Source organism: Cottoperca gobio, unplaced genomic scaffold (genome assembly GCF_900634415.1).
Source record: "Cottoperca gobio unplaced genomic scaffold, fCotGob3.1 fCotGob3_371arrow_ctg1, whole genome shotgun sequence".
In the NCBI taxonomy this organism is placed as follows: Eukaryota; Metazoa; Chordata; class Actinopteri; order Perciformes; family Bovichtidae; genus Cottoperca; species Cottoperca gobio.
This window is the reverse complement of record NW_021166967.1, coordinates 20,001-45,074: the sequence shown is the minus strand read 5'-3', so window position 1 is coordinate 45,074 and position 25,074 is coordinate 20,001. Positions and strand designations below refer to the sequence as shown.

At 46.8% G+C, this 25,074-nt stretch overlaps 2 protein-coding genes across 3 annotated transcripts; both read left to right on the top strand.

Annotated features, from left to right (window-relative positions):
- Positions 1-280: 280 nt before the first annotated feature.
- Positions 281-13,630, top strand: LOC115005817 (P2Y purinoceptor 14). 2 transcript variants are annotated; one of them, XM_029427779.1, is made up of 2 exons: positions 281-401; positions 12,591-13,630. In XM_029427779.1, exon 2 carries the CDS (start codon positions 12,593-12,595, stop codon positions 13,622-13,624), a length of 1,032 nt encoding a protein of 343 aa, XP_029283639.1. In that variant the 5' UTR covers positions 281-401; positions 12,591-12,592; the 3' UTR covers positions 13,625-13,630. The 2 variants fall into 2 exon arrangements, with proteins under 2 accessions (XP_029283639.1, XP_029283640.1); XM_029427780.1 differs by having other exon boundaries at positions 298-377.
- Positions 13,631-15,139: 1,509 nt separating this feature from the next.
- Positions 15,140-21,545, top strand: LOC115005810 (P2Y purinoceptor 14-like). The gene is made up of 4 exons (XM_029427761.1): positions 15,140-15,182; positions 16,791-16,870; positions 17,735-17,994; positions 20,834-21,545. Exons 1-4 carry the CDS (start codon positions 15,140-15,142, stop codon positions 21,543-21,545), a joined length of 1,095 nt encoding a protein of 364 aa, XP_029283621.1.
- Positions 21,546-25,074: the final 3,529 nt, after the last annotated feature.

The following is a 25,074-nucleotide window of genomic DNA, read 5'->3' as shown; positions in this document are numbered from 1 at the left end:
AGGCAGACAAACAGATGAGGCATAATAAGATGTGAACTTATTCCTAGAAGCATCACTCCGGCTCAACGTGTAATCATCCCGCGTTCACTTTTCTGTCATCATCAGCTGTATTTATTCTTGTTCCTCTTATTTTCCTGGTACATTTGTTTTCATGTCACTATACTATGACTTGATTTGTCATACCAATAAAGAAAATGGAAAAAAAAAACCCTCTGCGAGCGAGAGGGAGGGACGATGTCAGAGCGAGAGAGGAAGTGGAAGTTCTCCAGAGACTCTTTAGAGCTGAACTGTCTGAGCCTCACGTCAGATGACTTCACGCTGCACAGCTCTGAATTCTTACATCTGCATGGGACCCTGACGGACCTCCTCTGTGTGTGGTGAGTGACTCTGCTCATCAACAGGTACGTCTTCAGCCTGAAGCACAACATCTGGGCTTTCATCTTCTCCCTCGGCCAGATGTTTCTACTAACCAGAGAAATCCTTCAGACGCAAATAGTTCACACAAAACAAAGTAGATGATGTGCAGGTCGTTAAAACTTCTACACACCAGGGACACGCGGGGCTGCTGGGATTTCACTTTCCAAAAGGGTTTTGTTTTACTCCAGTTTTCCAAAAATGACTTGTTTTAAACATAACGTCAGCAGAAACCATCAGATTCTGAGTATTAAAGGACGTCGTGAGGAGATGGAACATATGATATTTAAAGGAGGAAGCGATCTTATGGGAACAAAGACAAAAGTCCTGAAAGAGAGAAAAGTCTTCTGAAGTTTATGCAAAAATAAACGTTTCATCAAGGTTTGTGGTGAGTTAGTCTACACCAATTCAATTCATTATTTTATGCGACAAAGTAAAGAAACTGGATTCTGGGATGTTTTTGTATTTCTTACTTTAAAAAGATGAATCATCAAAAAGTTTGCAATTAATCGTCTAATTGTTTCGGCTCTAATTTTTTTTCTTTAGTTTGACATGTTTGACAAAAGACACTTCCAGTAAAGTGCGTTTATATTTTAACAGTTAATTAAATGCTGCAATATTTGTTTTTATACACAAAATGTCAGATGTTTATAATTCGATGACATGTTTGACCCAGTTTCCCTCTGAGCCGCACAGCTGCTCTTGTTTTACCTTCTCCTGTAACTTTAACACTTATTCTGAAAAGATTTGACTTTCTTGCAAAATAACAACTTTAGCCCTTAACTTTTTATACAAAATACATTTAAAACAAGGCGATGCCTCATAATCATAATCATAATCATAATCATGTGATGAAGACGTCTTTATGTGGAGTCAAAGTGACATTCAGATGTAGAGATGTGCAGCGCCGCACGCACCCTGAGCGTTAACGCACTTACACACGCTTACAACCCTCAGATCTGATTATACAAAAGGAAATGATTTCATCTACAGCACAAGGAGATATTTTAAATCCTTTATATACTTTTAGACGCATCAAATAAACTCGACATATACTTAAAGCTCAGTGTGCAGAATAATATTCATTATATAATTGTATTATAAGTCTTGATGCATTAATGTGCTACAATAACACATCATGTATTACATTATAATTTATGTCATTAACCCAAATGTGAAAATAAAGAAAGTGTTTTAATCGCCGACATGTGGAATTATGTTTCTGCAGTAACTGTGCAGAGAAGCAGAAATACATTCATGAGATACACGTTGTACAAATACACGTTCGCCAACACGCAGGCGAAGAAACACGTTTAAAGGAATACTCCGACAACTTGGGAAGTACTTCAAGTACTTGAAGTACTTGAAGTACTTGTACTTTGTACTCTAGTAGAGGCAAATATTAAATAACTTTATTCACACGTTCAGATTATCCACAAATAAATAATGACGTAATATTACAAAGTCGTTAAAGACATGAACACACTATAACATAACACATGATATTCTGCCTGATGAGTACTGTGAGTACTTTAAGTATATTTCTACTGTTACTCCTGAAGTCTCTGTTTGTTGAGCTGCAGTATTTATTCACCTCCGGTGACTCTGGCGTGACGCAGCGAGCTGGACGCAGTTTTGTTTAACAAATAATTCTTGCAAATGCTTCGATCTCGCACACAAAACTAGAAACAGTCATTGCATCACTTCCTGTGCTTCATCTGCGGGAGGCTGAAAGCAGAAGTTGTAGCTTTTCGTGCTGCTGATCAGCATCTTCTTCATTTGCATCCAGGACGATGAAGTGAGTCACTCCAGAAACAAACGTCTGTGCAGCAGAGACTTTTAGTTTCCACACGAGAAGGAAAGAAAACAGGACAAACTTTACTTCTTCTGCTTCACTGAACGCCTCTAAAGTTTATAAATGTGACACAACTGGATGTTCATGTTAAACACAAACATTTAAACGTTTGTTCCATTGTTTGTTATGCTGATCATAAAAACATGTTGATATTAAGTCCAGTGTCATGCTGCTCTACACGGGAAGCTGTAAGATACAGAAGTGACACAGCGGCAAAGAAAATGCAAATATAGTGACGTGAAACGCAAAGCTCGTTGGACAAAGCTCGTTCCAAAGCGAGGTCGTTGAACCTGGAGGAGAGAACTTTGAGCGTTGTGATTCCTGTTGTTCGGGATCGTGCTGCTGCTTCTTCTCACTACTATGAGTCTGTTGAACGCTACAGTGAACGCATCATGAGCGCTAAAGCTGACATGAACAGTTCACGGCCTCAATAACGTCAAAGTCCTGTTCAATGTCTTCAAGTTCAGATACTCAGAGAGCTCCGGGCACCTGTACCGTAACTGTGCTGATAAACGTGCAACATGTTTATCACACACACATTCTTAATTATTTCCCCGGTAACGTAGTGACAGACAGGCGCTGTGCTGTGAAGGAGAAGATACAGACGTCCCTCAGGGGCCACGCTGCTGTCTGGATGTTAATGCGTCTATTTGCACTTTTACGGCTTACGGCAGCCGGCCGGGCGGCATTTTCTACAGAACCACTCATCCAAATAACTTCACGTGCTGCACTGCACTCTATCGGGTCCTCAGCAACACACACGCCAAGCAGGAAGTAGATCGGTCAGAGGGTTGAAGAGATAATCGTAACTCAGACACACACACACACACACACACACACACACAGATACGTCTGACAGTAGACATGAGGTGAGACGCACACGAGCATGTTGCATGGACGCCACTGATTGATCATGGCGCCTTGACCCCCGTCCTGTGGTTTGACTGTCCGGCGGCTAAATGTAAAACAAAGTGCTCGACATGAACACAGGAAGTCAGAACCCTGAAGTCCTGAAACGTCGTAACGTTTTAAGTTATTAACGTAAGCAGGATCCTGACAGTGATCACTTTAATGTTTAAAAGTGTTTCAGGCTGTTTGTGTTGAGACTAAAAATAAAAGAGCGAGAGGGAAACTAAAGGCGGCCGCGGTCGTCCTCCGCTGTCGATGTCCTGTTTGTACAAGCGATGAAGGAGGAGCTCAGTGTGCGTTGGACTCGGATGAATCGCTGTTTGGAGGGAAGTGTGTGTGAACAGCAGGACACACGGGAGTTCAAGACGCTTTTTATTTGTGCACGTGTCCCCGTGTAAACAGAGCGCTGTGTGTGCAGTTCATGAACATAAAAGGCTTCTGTTCAGCAGCGCTGCACACGCAAGACACTTCCTCATGTTTAATGTGAAGTCGTTAAGAGTCTGCAGCTCATCCTGCAGGGAACATATACTTCTGATGTACACTTAAAGACAGAGGAGACAAGAGAGGAGACAGGAGAGGAGACAGGAGAGGAGACAGGGAGAGGAGACAGGAGAGGAGACAGGGAGAGGAGACAGGAGGAGACAGGAGAGGAGACAAGAGAGGAGACAGGAGGAGACAGGAGAGGAGACAGGAGGAGACAGGAGAGGAGACAAGAGAGGAGACAGGAGAGGAGACAAGAGAGGAGACAGGGAGAGGAGACAGGAGGAGACAGGAGAGGAGACAAGAGAGGAGACAGGAGGAGACAGGAGAGGAGACAGGGAGAGGAGACAGGAGGAGACAGGAGAGGAGACAGGGAGAGGAGACAGGAGGAGACAGGAGAGGAGACAAGAGAGGAGACAGGAGGAGACAGGAGAGGAGACAGGAGGAGACAGGAGAGGAGACAAGAGAGGAGACAGGAGAGGAGAAAGGAGAGGAGACAAGAGAGGAGACAGGGAGAGGAGACAGGAGGAGACAGGAGAGGAGACAAGAGAGGAGACAGGAGGAGACAGGAGAGGAGACAAGAGAGGAGACAGGAGAGGAGAAAGGAGAGGAGACAAGAGAGGAGACAGGAGAGGAGACAGGGAGAGGAGACAGGAGGAGACAGGAGAGGAGACAAGAGAGGAGACAGGAGGAGACAGGAGAGGAGACAAGAGAGGAGACAGGAGAGGAGAAAGGAGAGGAGACAAGAGAGGAGACAGGAGAGGAGACAGGAGAGGAGACAGGGAGAGGAGACAGGAGGAGACAGGAGAGGAGACAAGAGAGGAGACAGGAGAGGAGACAGGAGAGGAGACAGGGAGAGGAGACAGGAGGAGACAGGAGAGGAGACAAGAGAGGAGACAAGAGAGGAGACAGGAGGAGACAGGAGAGGAGACAAGAGAGGAGAAAGGAGAGGAGACAAGAGAGGAGACAGGAGAGGAGACAGGAGAGGAGACAGGGAGAGGAGACAGGAGGAGACAGGAGAGGAGACAAGAGAGGAGACAGGAGAGGAGACAGGAGAGGAGACAGGGAGAGGAGACAGGAGGAGACAGGAGAGGAGACAAGAGAGGAGACAGGAGAGGAGACAGGAGAGGAGACAAGAGAGGAGACAGGAGAGGAGACAGGAGAGGAGACAAGAGAGGAGACAAGAGAGGAGACAGGAGAGGAGACAAGAGAGGAGAAAAGAGAGGAGACAGGAGAGGAGACAAGAGAGGAGACAGGAGAGGAGACAGGAGACAGGAGGAGACAGGAGAGGAGACAGCAGAGGAGACAGGGAGAGGAGACAGCAGAGGAGACAAGAGAGGAGACAAGAGAGGAGACAAGAGAGGAGACAGGAGAGGAGACAGGGAGAGGAGACAGCAGAGGAGACAGGGAGAGGAGACAAGAGAGGAGACAAGAGAGGAGACAGGGAGAGGAGACAGGAGAGGAGACAGGGAGAGGAGACAGCAGAGGAGACAAGAGAGGAGACAAGAGAGGAGACAGGGAGAGGAGACAGGAGAGGAGACAAGAGAGGAGACAAGAGAGGAGACAGGAGAGGAGACAGGGAGAGGAGACAGCAGAGGAGACAGGGAGAGGAGACAAGAGAGGAGACAAGACAGGAGACAGGAGAGGAGACAGGGAGAGGAGACAGCAGAGGAGACAAGAGAGGAGACAAGAGAGGAGACAGGGAGAGGAGACAGGAGAGGAGACAAGAGAGGAGACAAGAGAGGAGACAGGGAGAGGAGACAGGAGAGGAGACAGGGAGAGGAGACAAGAGAGGAGACAGGAGAGGAGACAGGAGAGGAGACAGGAGAGGAGACAGGGAGAGGAGACAAGAGAGGAGACATGAGAGGAGACAGGAGAGGAAACAGGAGAGGAGACAGGGAGAGGAGACAGGGAGAGGAGACAGCAGAGGAGACAAGAGAGGAGACAAGAGAGGAGACAGGAGAGGAAACAGGAGAGGAGACAGGAGAGGAGACAGGGAGAGGAGACAGGAGAGAAGACAGGGAGAGGAGACAAGAGAGGAGACAGCAGAGGAGACAAGAATGGAGACAGCAGAGGAGACAGCAGAGGAGACAGGAGAGGAGACAAGAGAGGAGACAAGAGAGGAGACAGCAAAGGAGACAAGAGAGGAGACAGCAAAGGAGACAAGAGAGGAGACAGGAGAGGAGACAAGAGAGGATACAAGCGAGGAGACAAGCGAGGAGACAGCAGAGGAGACAAGAGAGGAGACAGGAGAGGAGACAAGAGAGGAGACAAGAGAGGAGACAAGAGAGGAGACAGCAAAGGAGACAAGAGAGGAGACAAGAGAGGAGACACCAAAGGAGACAAGAGAGGAGACAGGAGAGGAGACAGGAGAGGAGACAAGAGAGGAGAAAAGAGAGGAGACAGGAGAGGAGACAAGAGAGGAGACAAGAGAGGAGACAGGAGAGGAGACAGGAGAGGAGACAGCAGAGGAGACAGGAGAGGAGAAAAGAGAGGAGACAAGAGAGGAGACAGGGAGAGGAGACAGGGAGAGGAGACAAGAGAGGAGACAAGAGAGGAGACAGGGAGAGGAGACAAGAGAGGAGACAGGAGAGGAGACAAGAGAGGAGACAAGAGAGGAGACAGGAGAGGAGACAGGGAGAGGAGACAGCAGAGGAGACAGGGAGAGGAGACAAGAGAGGAGACAAGAGAGGAGACAGGAGAGGAAACAGGAGAGGAGACAGGGAGAGGAGACAGCAGAGGAGACAAGAGAGGAGACAAGAGAGGAGACAAGAGAGGAGACAGGAGAGGAGACAGGGAGAGGAGACAGCAGAGGAGACAGGGAGAGGAGACAAGAGAGGAGACAAGAGAGGAGACAGGGAGAGGAGACAGGAGAGGAGACAGGGAGAGGAGACAGCAGAGGAGACAAGAGAGGAGACAAGAGAGGAGACAAGAGAGGAGACAGGGAGAGGAGACAGGAGAGGAGACAAGAGAGGAGACAAGAGAGGAGACAGGAGAGGAGACAGGGAGAGGAGACAGCAGAGGAGACAGGGAGAGGAGACAAGAGAGGAGACAAGACAGGAGACAGGAGAGGAGACAGGGAGAGGAGACAGCAGAGGAGACAAGAGAGGAGACAAGAGAGGAGACAGGGAGAGGAGACAGGAGAGGAGACAAGAGAGGAGACAAGAGAGGAGACAGGGAGAGGAGACAGGAGAGGAGACAGGGAGAGGAGACAAGAGAGGAGACAGGAGAGGAGACAGGGAGAGGAGACAAGAGAGGAGACAAGAGAGGAGACAGGAGAGGAAACAGGAGAGGAGACAGGGAGAGGAGACAGCAGAGGAGACAAGAGAGGAGACAAGAGAGGAGACAGGAGAGGAAACAGGAGAGGAGACAGGGAGAGGAGACAGGAGAGGAGACAGGGAGAGGAGACAAGAGAGGAGACAGCAGAGGAGACAAGAATGGAGACAGCAGAGGAGACAGCAGAGGAGACAGGAGAGGAGACAAGAGAGGAGACAAGAGAGGAGACAGCAAAGGAGACAAGAGATGAGACAGGGAGAGGAGACAAAGAGAGGAGACAGGGAGAGGAGACAGAGAGAGGAGACAAGAGAGGAGACAGCAGAGGAGACAAGAATGGAGACAGCAGAGGAGACAGCAGAGGAGACAGGAGAGGAGACAAGAGAGGAGACAGGGAGAGGAGACAGAGAGAGGAGACAAGAGAGGAGACAAGAGAGGAGACAGCAAAGGAGACAAGAGAGGAGACAGGAGAGGAGACAAGAGAGGAGCCAAGAGAGGAGCCAAGAGAGGAGACAGGAGAGTAGACAAGAGAGGAGACAGTGAGAGGAGACAAGAGAGGAGACAGGGAGAGGAGACAAGAGAGGAGACAAGAGAGGAGACAAGAGAGGAGACAGGGAGAGGAGACAAGAGAGGAGACAAGAGCGGAGACAGGGAGAGGAGACAAGAGAGGAGACAGGGAGAGGAGACAAGGAGAGGAGATAGGGAGAGGAGACAAGAGAGGAGACAGAGAGAGGAGACAAGAGAGGAGACAAGAGACGAGACAGCAAAGAAGACAAGAGAGGAGACCGGAGAGGAGACAAGCGAGGAGACAGCAGAGGAGACAGGGAGAGGAGACAAGAGAGGAGACAGGAGAGGAGACAAGAGAGGAGACAAGAAAGGAGACAAGAGAGGAGACAGGGAGAGGAGACAAAGAGAGGAGACAGGGAGAGGAGACAGAGAGAGGAGACAGGAGAGGAGACAAGAGAGGAGACAAGAGAGGAGACAGCAGAGCAGACAAGAATGGAGACAGCAGAGGAGACAGCAGAGGAGACAGGAGAGGAGACAAGAGAGGAGACAGCAAAGGAGACAAGAGAGGAGACAGGAGAGGAGACAAGAGAGGAGACAAGCGAGGAGACAAGCGAGGAGACAGCAGAGGAGACAAGAGAGGAGACAGGAGAGGAGACAAGAGAGGAGACAAGAGAGGAGACAGCAAAGGAGACAAGAGAGGAGACAGGAGAGGAGACAAGAGAGGAGACAAGCGAGGAGACAAGCGAGGAGACAGCAGAGGAGACAAGAGAGGAGACAGCAGAGGAGACAGGGAGAGGAGACAGGGAGAGGAGACAGCAGAGGAGAGAGGGAGAGGAGACAAGAGAGGAGACAAGAGAGGAGACAAGAGAGGAGACAGCAGAGGAGACAAGAGAGGACACAGCAGAGGAGACAGGGAGAGGAGACAAGAGAGGAGACAGCAGAGGAGAGAGGGAGAGGAGACAAGAGAGGAGACAGGAGAGGAGACAAGAGAGGAGACAAGAAAGGAGACAAGAGAGGAGACAGGGAGAGGAGACAAAGAGAGGAGACAGGGAGAGGAGACAGAGAGAGGAGACAGGAGAGGAGACAAGAGAGGAGACAAGAGAGGAGACAGCAGAGGAGACAAGAATGGAGACAAGAGAGGAGACAAGAGAGGAGACAAGAGAGGAGACAGCAAAGGAGACAAGAGAGGAGACAGGAGAGGAGACAAGAGAGGAGACAAGCGAGGAGACAAGCGAGGAGACAGCAGAGGAGACAAGAGAGGAGACAGGAGAGGAGACAAGAGAGGAGACAGGGAGAGGAGACAAGAGAGGAGACAGGGAGAGGAGAGAGGGAGAGGAGACAAGAGAGGAGACAGGAGAGGAGACAAGAGAGGAGACAAGAAAGGAGACAAGAGAGGAGACAGGGAGAGGAGACAAAGAGAGGAGACAGGGAGAGGAGACAGAGAGAGGAGACAGGAGAGGAGACAAGAAAGGAGACAAGAGAGGAGACAGCAGAGGAGACAAGAATGGAGACAAGAGAGGAGACAAGAGAGGAGACAAGAGAGGAGACAGCAAAGGAGACAAGAGAGGAGACAGGAGAGGAGACAAGAGAGGAGACAAGCGAGGAGACAGCAGAGGAGACAAGAGAGGAGACAGGAGAGGAGACAAGAGAGGAGACAGCAAAGGAGACAAGAGAGGAGACAGGAGAGGAGACAAGAGAGGAGACAAGCGAGGAGACAAGCGAGGAGACAGCAGAGGAGACAAGAGAGGAGACAGCAGAGGAGACAGGGAGAGGAGACAGGGAGAGGAGACAGGGAGAGGAGACAAGAGAGGAGACAGGGAGAGGAGACAAGAGAGGAGACAAGGAGAGGAGATAGGGAGAGGAGACAAGAGACGAGACAGCAAAGGAGACAAGAGAGGAGACAGGAGAGGAGACAAGAGAGGAGACAAGCGAGGAGACAGCAGAGGAGAGAGGGAGGGGAGACAAGAGAGGAGAGAGGGAGAGGAGACAAGAGAGGAGACAGCAGAGGAGACAGGGAGAGGAGACAAGGAGAGGAGATAGGGAGAGGAGACAAGAGACGAGACAGCAAAGGAGACAAGAGAGGAGACAAGAGAGGAGACAGCAGAGGAGACAGGGAGAGGAGACAAGAAAGGAGACAGGGAGAGGAGACAAGAGATGAGACAAGAGAGGAGACAAGCGAGGAGACAGCAGAGGAGAGAGGGAGGGGAGACAAGAGAGGGAGAGGAGACAAGAGAGGAGACAAGAGAGGAGACAAGAGAGGAGACAAGAGAGGAGACAATCGAGGAGACAGCAGAGGAGAGAGGGAGGGGAGACAAGAGAGGAGAGAGGGAGAGGAGACAAGAGAGGAGACAGCAGAGGAGACGAGAGAGGAGACAGAGAGAGGAGACAGGGAGAGGAGACAAGAGAGGAGACAGGGAGAGGAGACAGAGAGAGGAGACATGGAGAGGAGACAAGAGAGGAGACAGGGAGAGGAGACAGAGAAAGGAGACAAGAGAGGAGACAGGGAGAGGAGACATGGAGAGTAGACAAGAGAGGAGACAGGGAGAGGAGACAAGGAGAGGAGATAGGGAGAGGAGACAAGAGGAGACATGGAGAGGAGACAAGAGAGGAGACAGAGAAAGGAGACAGAGAAAGGAGACAAGAGAGGAGACAGGGAGAGGAGACATGGAGAGGAGACAAGAGAGGAGACATGGAGAGGAGACAAGAGAGGAGACAGGGAGAGGAGACAAGGAGAGGAGACAAGAGAGGAGACAAGAGAGGAGACAGCAGAGGAGACAAGAGAGGAGACAAGAGAGGAGACAAGAGAGGAGACAAGGAGAGGAGATAGGGAGAGGAGACAGAGAGAGGAGACATGGAGAGGAGACAAGAGAGGAGACAGGGAGAGGAGACAGAGAAAGGAGACAAGAGAGGAGACAGGGAGAGGAGACATGGAGAGTAGACAAGAGAGGAGACAGGGAGAGGAGACAAGGAGAGGAGATAGGGAGAGGAGACAAGAGGAGACATGGAGAGGAGACAAGAGAGGAGACAGAGAAAGGAGACAGAGAAAGGAGACAAGAGAGGAGACAGGGAGAGGAGACATGGAGAGGAGACAAGAGAGGAGACATGGAGAGGAGACAAGAGAGGAGACAGGGAGAGGAGACAAGGAGAGGAGACAAGAGAGGAGACAAGAGAGGAGACAGCAGAGGAGACAAGAGAGGAGACAAGAGAGGAGACAAGAGAGGAGACAAGGAGAGGAGATAGGGAGAGGAGACAAGAGAGGAGACAAGGAGAGGAGACAAGAGAGGAGACAAGAGAGGAGACAGGGAGAGGAGACAAGGAGAGGAGATAGGGAGAGGAGACAAGAGGAGACATGGAGAGGAGACAAGAGAGGAGACAGGGAAAGGAGACAGAGAAAGGAGACAAGAGAGGAGACAGGGAGAGGAGACATGGAGAGGAGACAAGAGAGGAGACAGGGAGAAGAGACATGGAGAGGAGACAAGAGTGGAGACAGGGAGAGGAGACAAGGAGAGGAGATAGGGAGAGGAGACAAGAGGAGACAGGGAGAGGAGACAGGGAGAGGAGACAGGGAGAGGAGACAAGAGAGGAGACAAGAGAGGAGACAAGGAGAGGAGATAGGGAGAGGAGACAAGAGAGGAGACAAGAGAGGAGACAAGGAGAGGAGACAAGAGAGGAGACAAGAGAGGAGACAAGAGAGGAGACAAGAGAGGAGACAAGAGAGGAGACAAGGAGAGGAGATAGGGAGAGGAGACAAGAGAGGAGACAAGAGAGGAGACAAGGAGAGGAGACAAGAGAGGAGACAAGAGAGGAGACAAGGAGAGGAGACAAGAGAGGAGACAAGAGAGGAGACAGGGAGAGGAGACAAGGAGAGGAGATAGGGAGAGGAGACAAGAGGAGACATGGAGAGGAGACAAGAGAGGAGACAGGGAAAGGAGACAGAGAAAGGAGACAAGAGAGGAGACAGGGAGAGGAGACATGGAGAGGAGACAAGAGAGGAGACAGGGAGAGGAGACATGGAGAGGAGACAAGAGAGGAGACAGGGAGAGGAGACAAGGAGAGGAGATAGGGAGAGGAGACAAGAGGAGACAGGGAGAGGAGACAGGGAGAGGAGACAGGGAGAGGAGACAAGAGAGGAGACAAGAGAGGAGACAAGGAGAGGAGATAGGGAGAGGAGACAAGAGAGGAGACAAGAGAGGAGACAAGGAGAGGAGACAAGAGAGGAGACAAGAGAGGAGACAAGGAGAGGAGATAGGGAGAGGAGACAAGAGAGGAGACAAGAGAGGAGACAAGGAGAGGAGACAAGAGAGGAGACAAGAGAGGAGATAGGGAGAGGAGACAAGAGAGGAGACAAGAGAGGAGACAAGGAGAGGAGACAAGAGAGGAGACAAGAGAGGAGACAGCAGTTGATTATTGAGATATAATTATATAAATTAGATTCAGCTGCGTTTTGGTTTCTGCACTTCGTCTCAGTTTGTAAGAGAGATTCGACTCGTCTTCAATATACAAACGTAGAAAAACACATTTTTGTTTCTGAGGTCATTCCGCCTCCTTCTTCATGTCCTGACGACAAACAGCTGCAACCTGCAGACTCCACTCGTCTCCTTTGGAGGAAGTGATTTAAAGTTTGTGCAGCTGCAGAGACGACTTGAATTAGATTATTGTATAAATATAGAAGATTATAAAAACAACTTATTGCACATGTCCTGTCACTGAACGCTTACTGCTGACGTTTGTTTCTTTATTGTAAAGATTTTGAGCTTTTAGTTTGAACTTCTTGCTGTTCTGCTTGAAGTCTGTCGCTCTTTATGTAAATAACATAGATCACGTACAGTAAGTCCATTAAACAGATTTATAATATACTTATATATTATAAATATTGCATATTAACTGGAGATTGTGCTCATTTGTGATTATTGCTGTGATGTGTGTAATGTATGATTGTATCTGTACATTATGTTTTAATGCTGCTGTGTAGGGACTCCCTCGTTAAATGAAGGTTGAATAGATAAAGTAAAAATAGTTAAAAAAAAAAAGTAAATAAAGATAAAACATTCAAAGTAAAAAACTAAAACAATCCTGAAATCCAAAAAACTCGCCACCACATTTTCGGTAAATGTAAAGAATGAGTCATCATCATTATGTTTGTGTCTTTCAGCGATGGATCTGCTGAACTCCAGCCGCCTCCCCACCAACCAATCAGACTTCAGCAGCACCTTCACGCTGCACGTGCTGCCGCCGCTCTACCTGCTCATCTGCGTGGTGGGCGCCGCCCTGAACGGCGGGGCCGCCTGGATCTTCTTCCGAGTGCCCAGCGACTCGGGCCTGGTGGTGTACCTGAAGAACATGGTGGTGGCCGACCTCCTCATGCTCGCCACCTTCCCCTTCAGGCTGGCGACTCAGCTGGGCGTGGGCGGCTGGCGGCTCCACGTGGTCATCTGCCGCTACACCGCCGTGCTCTTCTACTCCTCCATGTACGTGGGGATCCTCTTCATGGGGTTCATCAGCCTCGAGCGCTACGTCAAGATCGTCCGACACACCTCGACCTGCTGCACCGGCAGGTCCCGGTTGTGCGGGGTGTCGCTGCTGCACCACCTGCAGAACGTCGGCTTCGCGCGGGTGCTGGCGATCTTCACCTGGAGCTTCCTGCTGCTGTGCGTCCTGCCCAACGTGGTGCTGACCAGCATGCCGGCGGATGAGCAGAACGCGCGGCAATGCATGCAGCTGAAGACGCCGCTGGGCGTGCAGTGGCACCGCGTGTCCACGCTCTTCAACATCGGCCTGTTCTGGGTGACCCTGCTCGTCCTCGCCTACTGCTACACCTCCATCGCCTGCCGCGTCTACCAGTCCTACCGTCGCGTGCGCCGCGACAACTGCGACGTCTGCCGGAAGTCGCAGCGCAGCATCTTCAGCATCCTGGCGGTGTTCTTCGTCTGCTTCGTGCCGTACCACGTCTGCCGCGTGCCGTACACACTGAGCCAGATGCCGGCGTCGGGCTTCAGCTGGAACTCTCGCTTCGTGCTGTTCCAGCTGAAGGAGACGACGCTCTTCATGTCGGCGCTCAACGTCTGCCTCGACCCCGTCATCTACTTCCTGATGTGCAGAACCTTCAGAGAGTCGCTGCTCAGGAAGCTGTCCGGGAGACAGAGGAGGACGTCGCTCACCACCGGCCAGAGTCTCACACACATTTAGGAGAGGAGAGGAGAGGGGAGGGGAGAGTAGAGGAGAGGAGAGGAGAGGAGACGAGACGAGGAGAGGAGAGGAGAGGAGAGGAGAGGGGAGAGGAGAGGGGAGGAGATGAGAGGGGAGGGGAGAGGAGAGGGGAGGAGAGGAGAGGGGAGGAGATGAGAGGGGAGAGGAGATGAGAGGGGAGAGTAGAGGGGAGAGGAGAGGAGAGGAGAGGGGAGGGGAGGAGATGAGAGGGGAGAGTAGAGGGGAGAGTAGAGGAGAGGAGAGGAGACGAGGAGAGTAGAGGAGAGGAGAGGAGACGAGGAGAGGAGACAAGGTTACTAGGAGAGGAGAGGGGAGGAGAGGAGATGAGAGGGGAGAGGAGAGTAGAGGAGAGGAGACGAGGAGAGGAGACAAGGTTACTAGGAGAGGAGAGGAGAGGAGAGGAGACCAGACAAGGTGATGAGGAGAGGGAGAGGGGAGCAAAGAAACAAGAGGAGAGGAGACAAGGTGACGAGGAAAGGGGAGGAGAGGAGTCAAGGAGAGAAGACGAGGATATGAGGAGAGAGGAGAGGACAGAACACTTGACCTTGACAAGTCTGTAGTTTAATTTGTAAATATTGTACAAAATGAAATAATAGAAATAAGTTTCACTGGGAGTAAATATTTGAATCTGTATTATAACTCATCCGAAACATAATTTAAAGTCATTTTCATTTACAAATAAGACAGAAACTCATGTAAATGCAGAATTCTGTATAATTGTGAATAAATGAAACAATGTTTATAACACGATGTATTTATTGTTGGAGAATAAAGGAAGTGTTGATGTGGAAGTGAGAGTGGACTGTGATGACGTCACCGGTTATCTCTGTGGCTCTGAGGTCACATGAGCGTTGTCATAGCAACTTTAACATTTACATTGAGGAAGTTTCACTGTGGTGATGAGACATAATCATTCATTCAGAAACAACAAACCTGTTCTTCCAGCTGCTATTTCATCTGTTTAGGAGTTGATATTAAATGTAAAGTTATTTATTGTTCATATGCACAACAATTACAGTGAAGCAGTCGTTTGTAATTAAACTATTTGTATATATATATAATATCCATCCAGCCATCCATCGTCTACCTCTTATCCGGGGTCGGGTCGCGGGGGCAGCAGCTCCAGTAAGGAACCCCAGACTTCCTTCTCCGGGCCACATCCTCCAGCTCCGACTGGGGGATCCCGAGGCGTTCCCAGTGAGGAGATATCATCTCTCCACGAGTCCTGGGTCTTCCCCGGGGTCTCCTCCAGCTGTACCTGGAACACCTCCCTAGGGAGGCGCCCAGGTGGCTCCTTACTAGATGAACCACCTCAACTGGCTCCTTTCAACGTAAAGGAGCAGCGGCTCTACTCCGAGTCTCTCCTGATGGCTGAGCTTCTCACCCTCTCTCTAAGGGAGACGCCACCCGTCTGAGAAAACACATTTCGGCCGCTTGTACCCGTGATCTCGTTCTTTGGGTCATTACCCTTCATGACCATAGGTGAGGGTAGGAATGAAGATCGCCCAGAAGATCCTTCTGGCTCAGCTCTCTTCTCGTCACAACGGTGCGGTAAAGTGACTGTAATACCGCTACAGTATACAGTATATCTATCTATCTATATATCTATATATATAGATATATAGATATATAGATATATAGATATATAGATATATATGATTATTTCTAACTAAATACATAGTTTTAGGTGGAACTAAAACTATGTATTTTAATTCTCGGCCGTCAGGTAGTTTGAATGAAATATTTCTTTAGGGTCTACATCTCAAGGATTTTAAAAACTTCTAACTGATAACATTAAACAGTAAATAACATTTCTTCATTTGAAAAGGGTTGTAATTACATATCGTGACCACAGGAGGGCTGCGATAATGCACCAGACGTGCCAACGTGTAAAAGCAGACGCAACAACATACTAACTTTCAAAATAAAACTTTCTAAATACATGTTATAAAACACTGTGACCAGTTCCTTTAAATGTTTTCAAAATAAAAGTAAAATATATACGAGTGTAATGACACATCCTGGCCACCAGAGGACAGTGTCTAAACATGAAGTTTGTTCCTGAACAGCAGAGAAACTTTATCCTGCTGCAGCTTCTTTTTGTAAGCTCCAACATTTACAGAGAGCTGGCTGATCCCCTGAACGTCACATCTATGACAATTACAAATGTAAACATGATGGGGCGTTCAGTGACCTCCTTATACGTTTTTCAGTTTGCTTTGCCAATTCAAACACTTGTATTGTCTGGAATTAAAGATATAATGTTTGCATTAATATTAGTGTTTTTAAACACTTTTAACATCCCACTTTAATGAATTTAATGTTTGTTTTTTAACCATAACTTTAACCAGCTGTTGCGTAACACTAACTTTAACCACAATCTTCTAACCTCTCCTGCCCACTCATCTTTTTATATACGTATATATATATATGTGTGTGTGTGTATGTACAAACACATGAATACATTAGATAATGTGCGATGACAATGTTTTTTAACATCTTAACTTCTTTACCATAATTAATCCCCCAAAGATAAGTTAATAAAATAAATACAATCTTAACAAAGACCTGTGTGTGTGTGTGAGAGAGTGAGTGACATGTAAATGATCAGCGGTGTACACACAGTAACTGCAGCAGTCTTCCTCCGTCTCGCTGCGTAGAAGGAAGTGAAATAATTGTTCCCATTGATTGACACACAGACAGGTGAGCACTGCAGGTAACTGATGTTGTTCTTGTACTGCACTAATATTACATAGTTGTATCTTTGAGCTGTGAATAATGTACATGCGGATGATGTGATATGCTTTATTACATTTCGTCAGATGCTTTTTTAATATTTGTTGTGCAGAACTAAGTAAAAAATCAAAAACTATTTAAGCCCTTAAGATAAAAATGTTTTTCATCACGTGACTGGAAACCAGACATATCAGATTTAGATGTTCTGCTAAGTCGAGCACTTCTGGCTAGCTGAGGTTGTGCGTGCTGTTGAGGTGATCTGTCACTTCCCTTTTACACCTTTCATCTTTAGACAGTTCCTGTATGCAGACAAATGCTTTTGTATCTGTTTTTCAACACATAACTCATTTGGGTTCAGCTCTGTTAGAGCATCCAGCAACATGAGGGACCTGTTCTTCAACCTGACGAGCGGACAACAGTTCGACTCACTGCAATGTCGACACTTCGGCCCACATTTTCTTCCTGGTGATCCACACTCTGATGTTTCTGGTGAGTCCCCTTCACTGTCTGAGGAAACACCATGTATGTTTGAATTGACCCCAAGAAATCAAACTGTAAATGTAGTGAATGCACTTCCTGTTTTCTCCCTTTGATGTGGAAACTTGTACTTCGGGTCAACCTTCAGTTTGATGAATAATAGAACAAACTCGACGAGCCTCCTTAAATGGATATATAAGTTTATTACAACAAAGAAGATCAACTTAAAGACTCCTTGCATTAGGTACCAGCTTTATATGGCAGTCAGGCCACAAAGGAGGGGAGAGAGGAGGAAGACAATAACCATGTTTCCATCGATGTATTCTGATGCACATGTTGAAGTATTGCATTAGAGAACTTTGCAAAATTTGATAGAATTTCCTCAAATTGCACAAAATAGTTTTCACGCTTGCTTGAGGTGTTTTTAACACTACCTGACGTTCCTGAAGCGCTCGCTCCGTTTTTCTCTCGTAAATGCTTGTTGTATTTCTCTACTTCTTCTACTTCTGTTTACTGGCGGACGCGTAAAGCGCAGCCCACACCGCCAACTTCTAACCAAACTACGCTTTGTGTAGCCGAGTGTATTCGCTCCAAACCAGTCTATGGAAACACGCATAATTCATATTTATTTTTTGTGACATTTCAACAGTTTGCTTTCGCTTGTAAATTGAATGTAAACAGGATTATAGTGCAACACTTGGTCCAGACAGTTCCTCATGTTTATAAAGGGTGGGGGAACATCATCTTCATGTTTACACCCAGAGCCTCCTCACATAAAGCATGCCAAGTATATCAGGATATCAGACCATGACAAAGCACAAATCCTACATTTCTTCATGTCTACTAAATGTCTGCCACACCCGGTCTCCTCTGTAGGTGGGTTTGCTCCTCAACGGTTTCACCCTGAAGGTTTACTTCTGCCGAGCTCAGCAGAAGGTGTCCAGCAGCATGACCATCTACCTGAAGAACCTGGCAGCCGCTGACTTCATGATCAGCCTCTGCCTGCCCATCCGAATCGTCAACTACGCCAGCAGCTCCGTCTCCATCCGCCGGGTCTACTGCAACTTTGGTGCCGTCGCCTTCTACCTCAACATGTATGCCAGCATTCTGTTCATGGGTTACATCGCAGCTAACAGGTAGGACAGAGCGGGACAGCAATGGGGCATTAAAGGTGGTTAAACCAGTTTGGATTTCACATCCACCTGCTTTTATGTACAATTTCTGTTAGTGCATAAAAAAGGTGAATTGCCAAATTTGATAAAAAATGTTTTAAATGTCGCTAAAAAGCTTTTACGCTTCGCTGAGGTGGAAACAGATTCCAAACGTAAACAGATTAAGTGAATTAATGCTGACGTTCATGAGATTGACTTCAACACCTATTGCTTATCTCAATTAACCAACTCCTAATAATTGCTATTAATTAAATAAACAGTTGAGGTTGAAAACAAGCTTTAATTTGCATTTCTGTTGGCAGCTTTTCTCGAAATTCGCTTATAATTGACATTTGGATGGAAACATGGCTGTTCTCTTTGTGGAGAGGGTACAAAGGAAAAGCTCAACATCTTTCTTGTTGGGTTCTCATGTCAGTACACTAATCAGGAAGCAAGAATGAGCAGGTGTTTGGTGTTCTTTGCATAAAGACTGGGAACAGATAAACTGTACAGATAATACCAGCACCTCCGACGCTCACTAATACCAGTGTGTAAATGTAAATGTGGTTTCAGGATAAAAGTCTGGTGGTTTGACGTCACTCTTGGTGACCTTAGTTAAAACCAAATGTCGTAATCATTTCCAAACTAAAGCCATCATATGTCTGATGTGGCTTTGATAGAAGTCATGAGTATTGATATTGATCATAAGTTTTATTGAGGTCAGCGTACCACACAGTAGCATTTTACTGGAAGGACGACTTCATTGTTCACTCAGTGCTGTTTGGCTGGTTGGTTGTCCTGCTTCCTGATTGTGTCACTGACCCCTTTATGATCAAAACGTTCTGTGTTTACAGAAGAAAGTTTTCTGAGCTCTTGGGCACTTTTCCTCTTCCTCATTTTTTAAAGCTTTTAGTTATTCACAGTGATGAGTCAGACTCTCAGTTCTGTCTGGTGATCACCATGAAGCTGTGAAACAAGATAAGACCATAAGACAAAGTGAACACTTGAACTATAACTGTAAACGCGTGGTCTCCGCAGCTGCACTGAGCAGGTTGACGTCATTATAAGGATGTGAGAGCTGTGCTTAAAGAGCATCAGGATGTGGTTTTATTATACAGACAAACATGCTGCAGTATTGAGTAGATGCTTCCACTGAGCAGCCTGTAGTTTCTCAGAGAAAGAGATGAGTTCAGCGGACCATAAGGCCATGCATATGCACAACTCTGAACTTGGTTGTTGTCGTAGTATGCGTTGTTGCTGTTGAGTTGTTGGTATTGTGTTTGTATTGGATCATTATGGAGCCAGCCAACTAGCGAAACAATTGTTATGCACGCCAGCATCATCTTCCCTGTGAGCATGTAAAGATACCAAATCTAAATCTGTTTAAGGAATAATGTACATCCCACATGCTAAAGACCAGCCCCGGTGGCGCAGCTCGAAGAGCAGGAGACCCACTTTCAAAGGCTTGCCGCAGCTGCCTGGGGTTCGAATCCGACCAGTGGCCATTTGCTGCATGTCGTACCCCTTCATCCAATCTTAAACTATACTATCATTTAAGGCGTAAAAAGCCCAAATTCTTTTCCCAGCACTCTCTTCTCAATAACACGTACACACAATCATCAATCTTCATTTTTAAATAGAACATTACATTCAGTCTTAGATGTGTGCGTCAAAGAATTTTCAAGGCGAAGGGTTAGGGTTAGGGTTAGGGTTAGGGTTAAATCCACTGCAGCCTTGTACTTCGCCAGAAGCTTCGAGTAATGAACCCATTTTCAAAACAATTGGCTGAAGTGGTTCAGTGCTTCACAAAAGCTTAATTTGCCCATCACTACTTCACACACCTAAGCAATGCCATTATAATCACTCTGCCAGTTTTACATTTATTGTCCACTTGATGGCGCAGTAGAGCAAATGAAGCACCATGAAGCTTCGGCCCATGAGTGAACCAATTGAATGGAAAGCTTCAATGTTTCATGAAGCTTCATCTCGCCATCACTAGCTGTGAGCCTCTCTCATCGGCTCTCCAGGACTCACAAACAAGAGACCAGAACCCGGTTACCATCATGCTGATATAGTGTTGCTGATTACCTGATTGTGTCCAGCTGTCTGATCCCCAGCCACTCCCAACTCTCCCCAGCAGGCGGCGTCATGACCCGACTGCCACTTAAGGCATACAAACAAACAAATACAACAAGGCCTGCATTAAAATGCATAAAACACAAAACCATCTAGCATTTCAAAGAGAGAACCAGGCTGTGTTCATTTTTGTTCTTGGTTGTTGAGCAAATGGGAAGAACGTCAAAAAACCCAGATGTACTCGATGTCTCATATCAAAAACACAAATTCATTACCACGTATTAAAATCACGCCTCATGATTTACGTCCAATGCCAACGTTTAATGTCAGTTCACAAAGTGGTGTGGCTGTCAGGAGGTCTTTCTCCAACTTTACAGAGCCTTCTCTTTCGCTGCACCACCCTCTGGAACCTCCACCTCAAACCCTCAGAGACTCCTCCTCACTCTCCACATTCAAATCATCACTCAAGACTCAGTTGTTCAACACGGCCTTCAAACACTGACCGTCTCTTCTCCTTGTCCTCCGCGCTATAATAACAATAACAAGTATAATGTATTATTATTATTATTATTATTATTATTATTATTATTATTATTATTATTATTATTTAATGATACCATTGTTGCCGTGCACAGATATTGTAGAAGCAATGAGTTTTGAAGATTTTGGCAATGGACGTAAAGAATCGTCCATCAGCGATAGTGTTGCGTATGATTCATCTGCTGACACCTGCCTCTCGTTTCTTCAGGTATCTGAAGATCGTCCGTCCCTTAGAAACCCACATCCTGCAGACGGTGCGAGCCGCCCACATCATCTCCACGATGACCTGGGTTTTCCTCTTGGCCACGATCAGCACCTACGTCACCCTGTTGCTCCTCACCCAGGAACCATTATCCTCTGTCCCCAGCGCAGTGAACTGTGACGTCCTGCACAGCAAACAGCTCAGCATCTTATACAAAATCATCCACACCTGCTCCCTTGTCGTCTTCCTGCTCGTCCTCGTCTCTCTGGTCTTCTTCTACTACAGCACCACCCGCAGGCTGTCTCTGGCACAACAGAGGCTGCCGGCATCCTCCACCTCCAACAAGCTTGCCAAGTCACGCAGGAACATGTTGGTGCTGGTCATCGTCTTCTGCGTCTGCTTCCTCCCTTACCACCTGGTTCGCCTTCCCTACACATTCCTGAGGAGGAGCTGCTCACAGAGCCAGGGGTTCTTCTACCTGAAGGAGCTGACCATCATGCTGTCGGTCCTCAACGTCTGCCTGGACCCGCTCATCTATTTCATCTTCTGCAAGGCCTTCCGGGCCCAGCTGAGCCTGAGGAAGGTGTTCAGCACCACACAGGGCGCAACGCAAGGCGCAAACACTGAGAGGAGGTGCAGCGATGGGCGGATGAGCACCAACCAATTCAACAGGAAGATGTCGCTCACCACGACAACTAAGCAGATCAGCGTGCTGTAGCTTATACACAAATACTGGAATGAGTTGTATTGCTAAAAAAACAACAAGGACAAATTACAACTGCAAAATATGTGCAAAGACTGAGTCAATAGGAGAGAAGATGTCAGACTTCAGGCTTCAAACAGACTTCTGGTTGGACTTTTACTTACTTACGAACTTTGGCGCTCCCATGTGGTGTTATTGAACGTTTGAAGGACCTTATTACACAGACGTTATGTAAAGTGATATCAGTAAACTCAAGTTGTGTTTCAAGCCCGGCCTTAGTTTTCCAACTTCATCATTCATCCACTATGTTTTGGGATTTAAATGGCTGACTGTACTGGGTATGTGGTGGGTATGTGGTGGGTATGTACTGGGTATGTACTGGGTATGTACTGGGTATGTACTGGGTATGTAGTGGGTATGTACTGGGTATGTGGTGGGTATGTACTGGGTATGTACTGGGTATGTAGTGGGTATGTACTGGGTATGTACTGGGTATGTACTGGGTATGTAGTGGATATGTAGTGGGTATGTACTGGGTATGTAGTGGGTATGTAGTGGGTATGTAGTGGGTATGTACTGGGTATGTAGTGGGTATGTACTGGGTATGTACTGGGTATGTACTGTGTATGTAGTGGGTATGTACTGGGTATGTAGTGGGTATGTACTGGGTATGTAGTGTGTATGTGCTGGGTATGTAGTGGGTATGTAGTGTGTATGTACTGGGTATGTACTGGGTATGTACTGGGTATGTACTGGGTATGTAGTGTGTATGTACTGGGTATGTACTGGGTATGTACTGGGTATGTGGTGGGTATGTACTGGGTATGTACTGGGTATGTACTGGGTATGTACTGGGTATGTGGGGTATGTACTGGGTATGTGGTGGGTATGTACTGGGTATGTACTGGGTATGTAGTGGGTATGTAGTGGGTATGTACTGGGTATGTACTGGGTATGTAGTGGGTATGTAGTGGGTATGTACTGGGTATGTACTGGGTATATAGTGTGTATGTACTGGGTATGTACTGGGTATGTACTGGGTATGTAGTGTGTATGTACTGGGTATGTACTGGGTATGTAGTGTGTATGTACTGGATATGTACTGGATATGTAGTGGGTATGTACTGAGTATGTACTGGGTATGTAGTGTGTATGTACTGGGTATGTACTGGGTATGTAGTGGGTATGTAGTGGGTATGTACTGGGTATGTACTGGATATGTAGTGGGTATGTACTGAGTATGTACTGGGTATGTACTGGATATGTAGTGGGTATGTACTGGGTATGTAGTGGGTATGTAGTGGGTATGTAGTGGGTATGTAGTTGGTATGTACTGGGTATGTACTGGATATGTAGTGGGTATGTACTGGGTATGTACTGGGTATGTAGTGGGTATGTAGTGGGTATGTAGTGGATATGTAGTGGGTATGTACTGGGTATGTAGTGTGTATGTACTGGGTATGTACTGGGTATGTAGTGGGTATGTAGTGGGTATGTACTGGGTATGTAGTTGGTATGTACTGGGTATGTACTGGGTATGTACTGGGTATGTAGTGGGTATGCAGTGGGTATGTAGTGGGTATGTAGTGGGTATGTACTGGGTATGTAGTGTGTATGTACTGGGTATGTAATGGGTATGTACTGGGTATGTAGTGTGTATGCACTGGGTATGTACTGGGTATGTAGTGGGTATGTAGTGGGTATGTAGTGGGTATGTACTGGGTATGTAGTGGGTATGTACTGGGTATGTAGTGGGTATGTAGTTGGTATGTAGTGGGTATGTAGTGGGTATGTAGTGGGTATGTAGTTGGTATGTACTGGGTATGTACTGGGTATGTAGTTGGTATGTAGTGGGTATGTAGTGGGTATGTACTGGGTATGTAGTGGGTATGCAGTGGGTATGTAGTGGGTATGTACTGGGTATGTAGTGGGTATGTACTGGGTATGTACTGGGTATGTAGTGGGTATGCAGTGGGTATGTAGTGGGTATGTAGTGGGTATGTACTGGGTATGTACTGGGTATGTAGTGGGTATGTAGTGGGTATGTACTGGGTATGTAGTGGGTATGCAGTGGGTATGTAGTGGGTATGTACTGGGTATGTAGTGGGTATGTACTGGGTATGTAGTGGGTATGCAGTGGGTATGTAGTGGGTATGTAGTGGGTATGTAGTGGGTATGTACTGGGTATGTACTGGGTATGTAGTCTGCCCTCTCTAGTCGAAGGTTCCTCTCGGACTGCAGCAGTTCGCTGTGGTTGGACATGTGCTCTGTTGCATCTGTAACAGTATTTTTTGTTTCTTGTGCTAAAGTGGGAAAAGTGTTTTGACAGATTGGATAGAAAATGGTTTGCATGATGTCTTTGCGTTTTTCCAATTTGTGTGGCTTTTGTTAGCACAGAGTAGATGCCATCATCAGTTATTTAAAAACATTTAAACAACACTGGGGTTAACAGACACTGTGAGTTTCCTACTCACTAACTAGTGGGTGAACGTAGTGGAGCAGTTAGCAGCTGAAGAGCCAGGTACAGGAGTTGGTGGATTGGGAAACAGACTAAATAAAAAGAAATGGACTTGTCCACTCCAAATAAATGCTAACTGTTTGCTAACAAGTTTCCTACATCAACTCCATATGTTGATAACATGTCAGATGCTGTTTATAGTTTGGTATGAGGGATTGCACACAGACTCATTTATCTTTATGAGTGTGGCTTTTCAGATATGCAGAGTTCAAATGTATTAATTAGCCTTTATCGATAGTTTTCACAACTAAACATTCATCTGTTCATTGTACCATTAACATATTCACAGTGTTGTTGGTCATTACTGAAGCTTGACTGACTCCACCTGATGATTCCTACGACTATGAAGGTATTCGGTCTCTGCAGCTTGTTTGTGTATGCGTGCCTTGTTTCAGGAAAATAACGCTCCTGTCTGTATCGGCTGCAGAAAATGTCCCACAATGATTTCTTTGTAAGACACAGATGCTGTCCCGACTCAGAAATCCAGCTGTTCAATGTGTTTTGTTTACAGATAAACATCCTCAGCTCCATCTGTGGACTACAGGTCTGAAATAAACATATTCATAAAAAAAGAATGAAAGAAACGTGAGCTGAGAGCCCTCTTACTCAAGAGTCTGAAATATCCCAAGATCTGCAGACGTGTCTGTTTATCTTTCTCAGAAATCTGAAGATGGCGTTTTCCTGTAACTGCTGTCATGTGTTTCCTATACAACATAATAAGAAGTTAAATGTGTCTAAACCTTTTTATTTTATATTTTAATAAAACATTACATGCTAAAATGTTCTTGTGTAGTAAAAACCAACAAGATGTTTTTTCCAGCTTCCTGGATATAATAATAATAATAATAATAATAATAATAATAATAATAATAATAATAATAATAATAATAATAATAATAATAATAATATAATAATAATAAATTGTATTTATAAAGCGCCTTTCAAAGCTAAAAGCAATCTCAAGGATATGAAGGAAGCTGTGACTGTATATTTAAGTGTTGCATAATGACTTCCTGCCTGGACGGC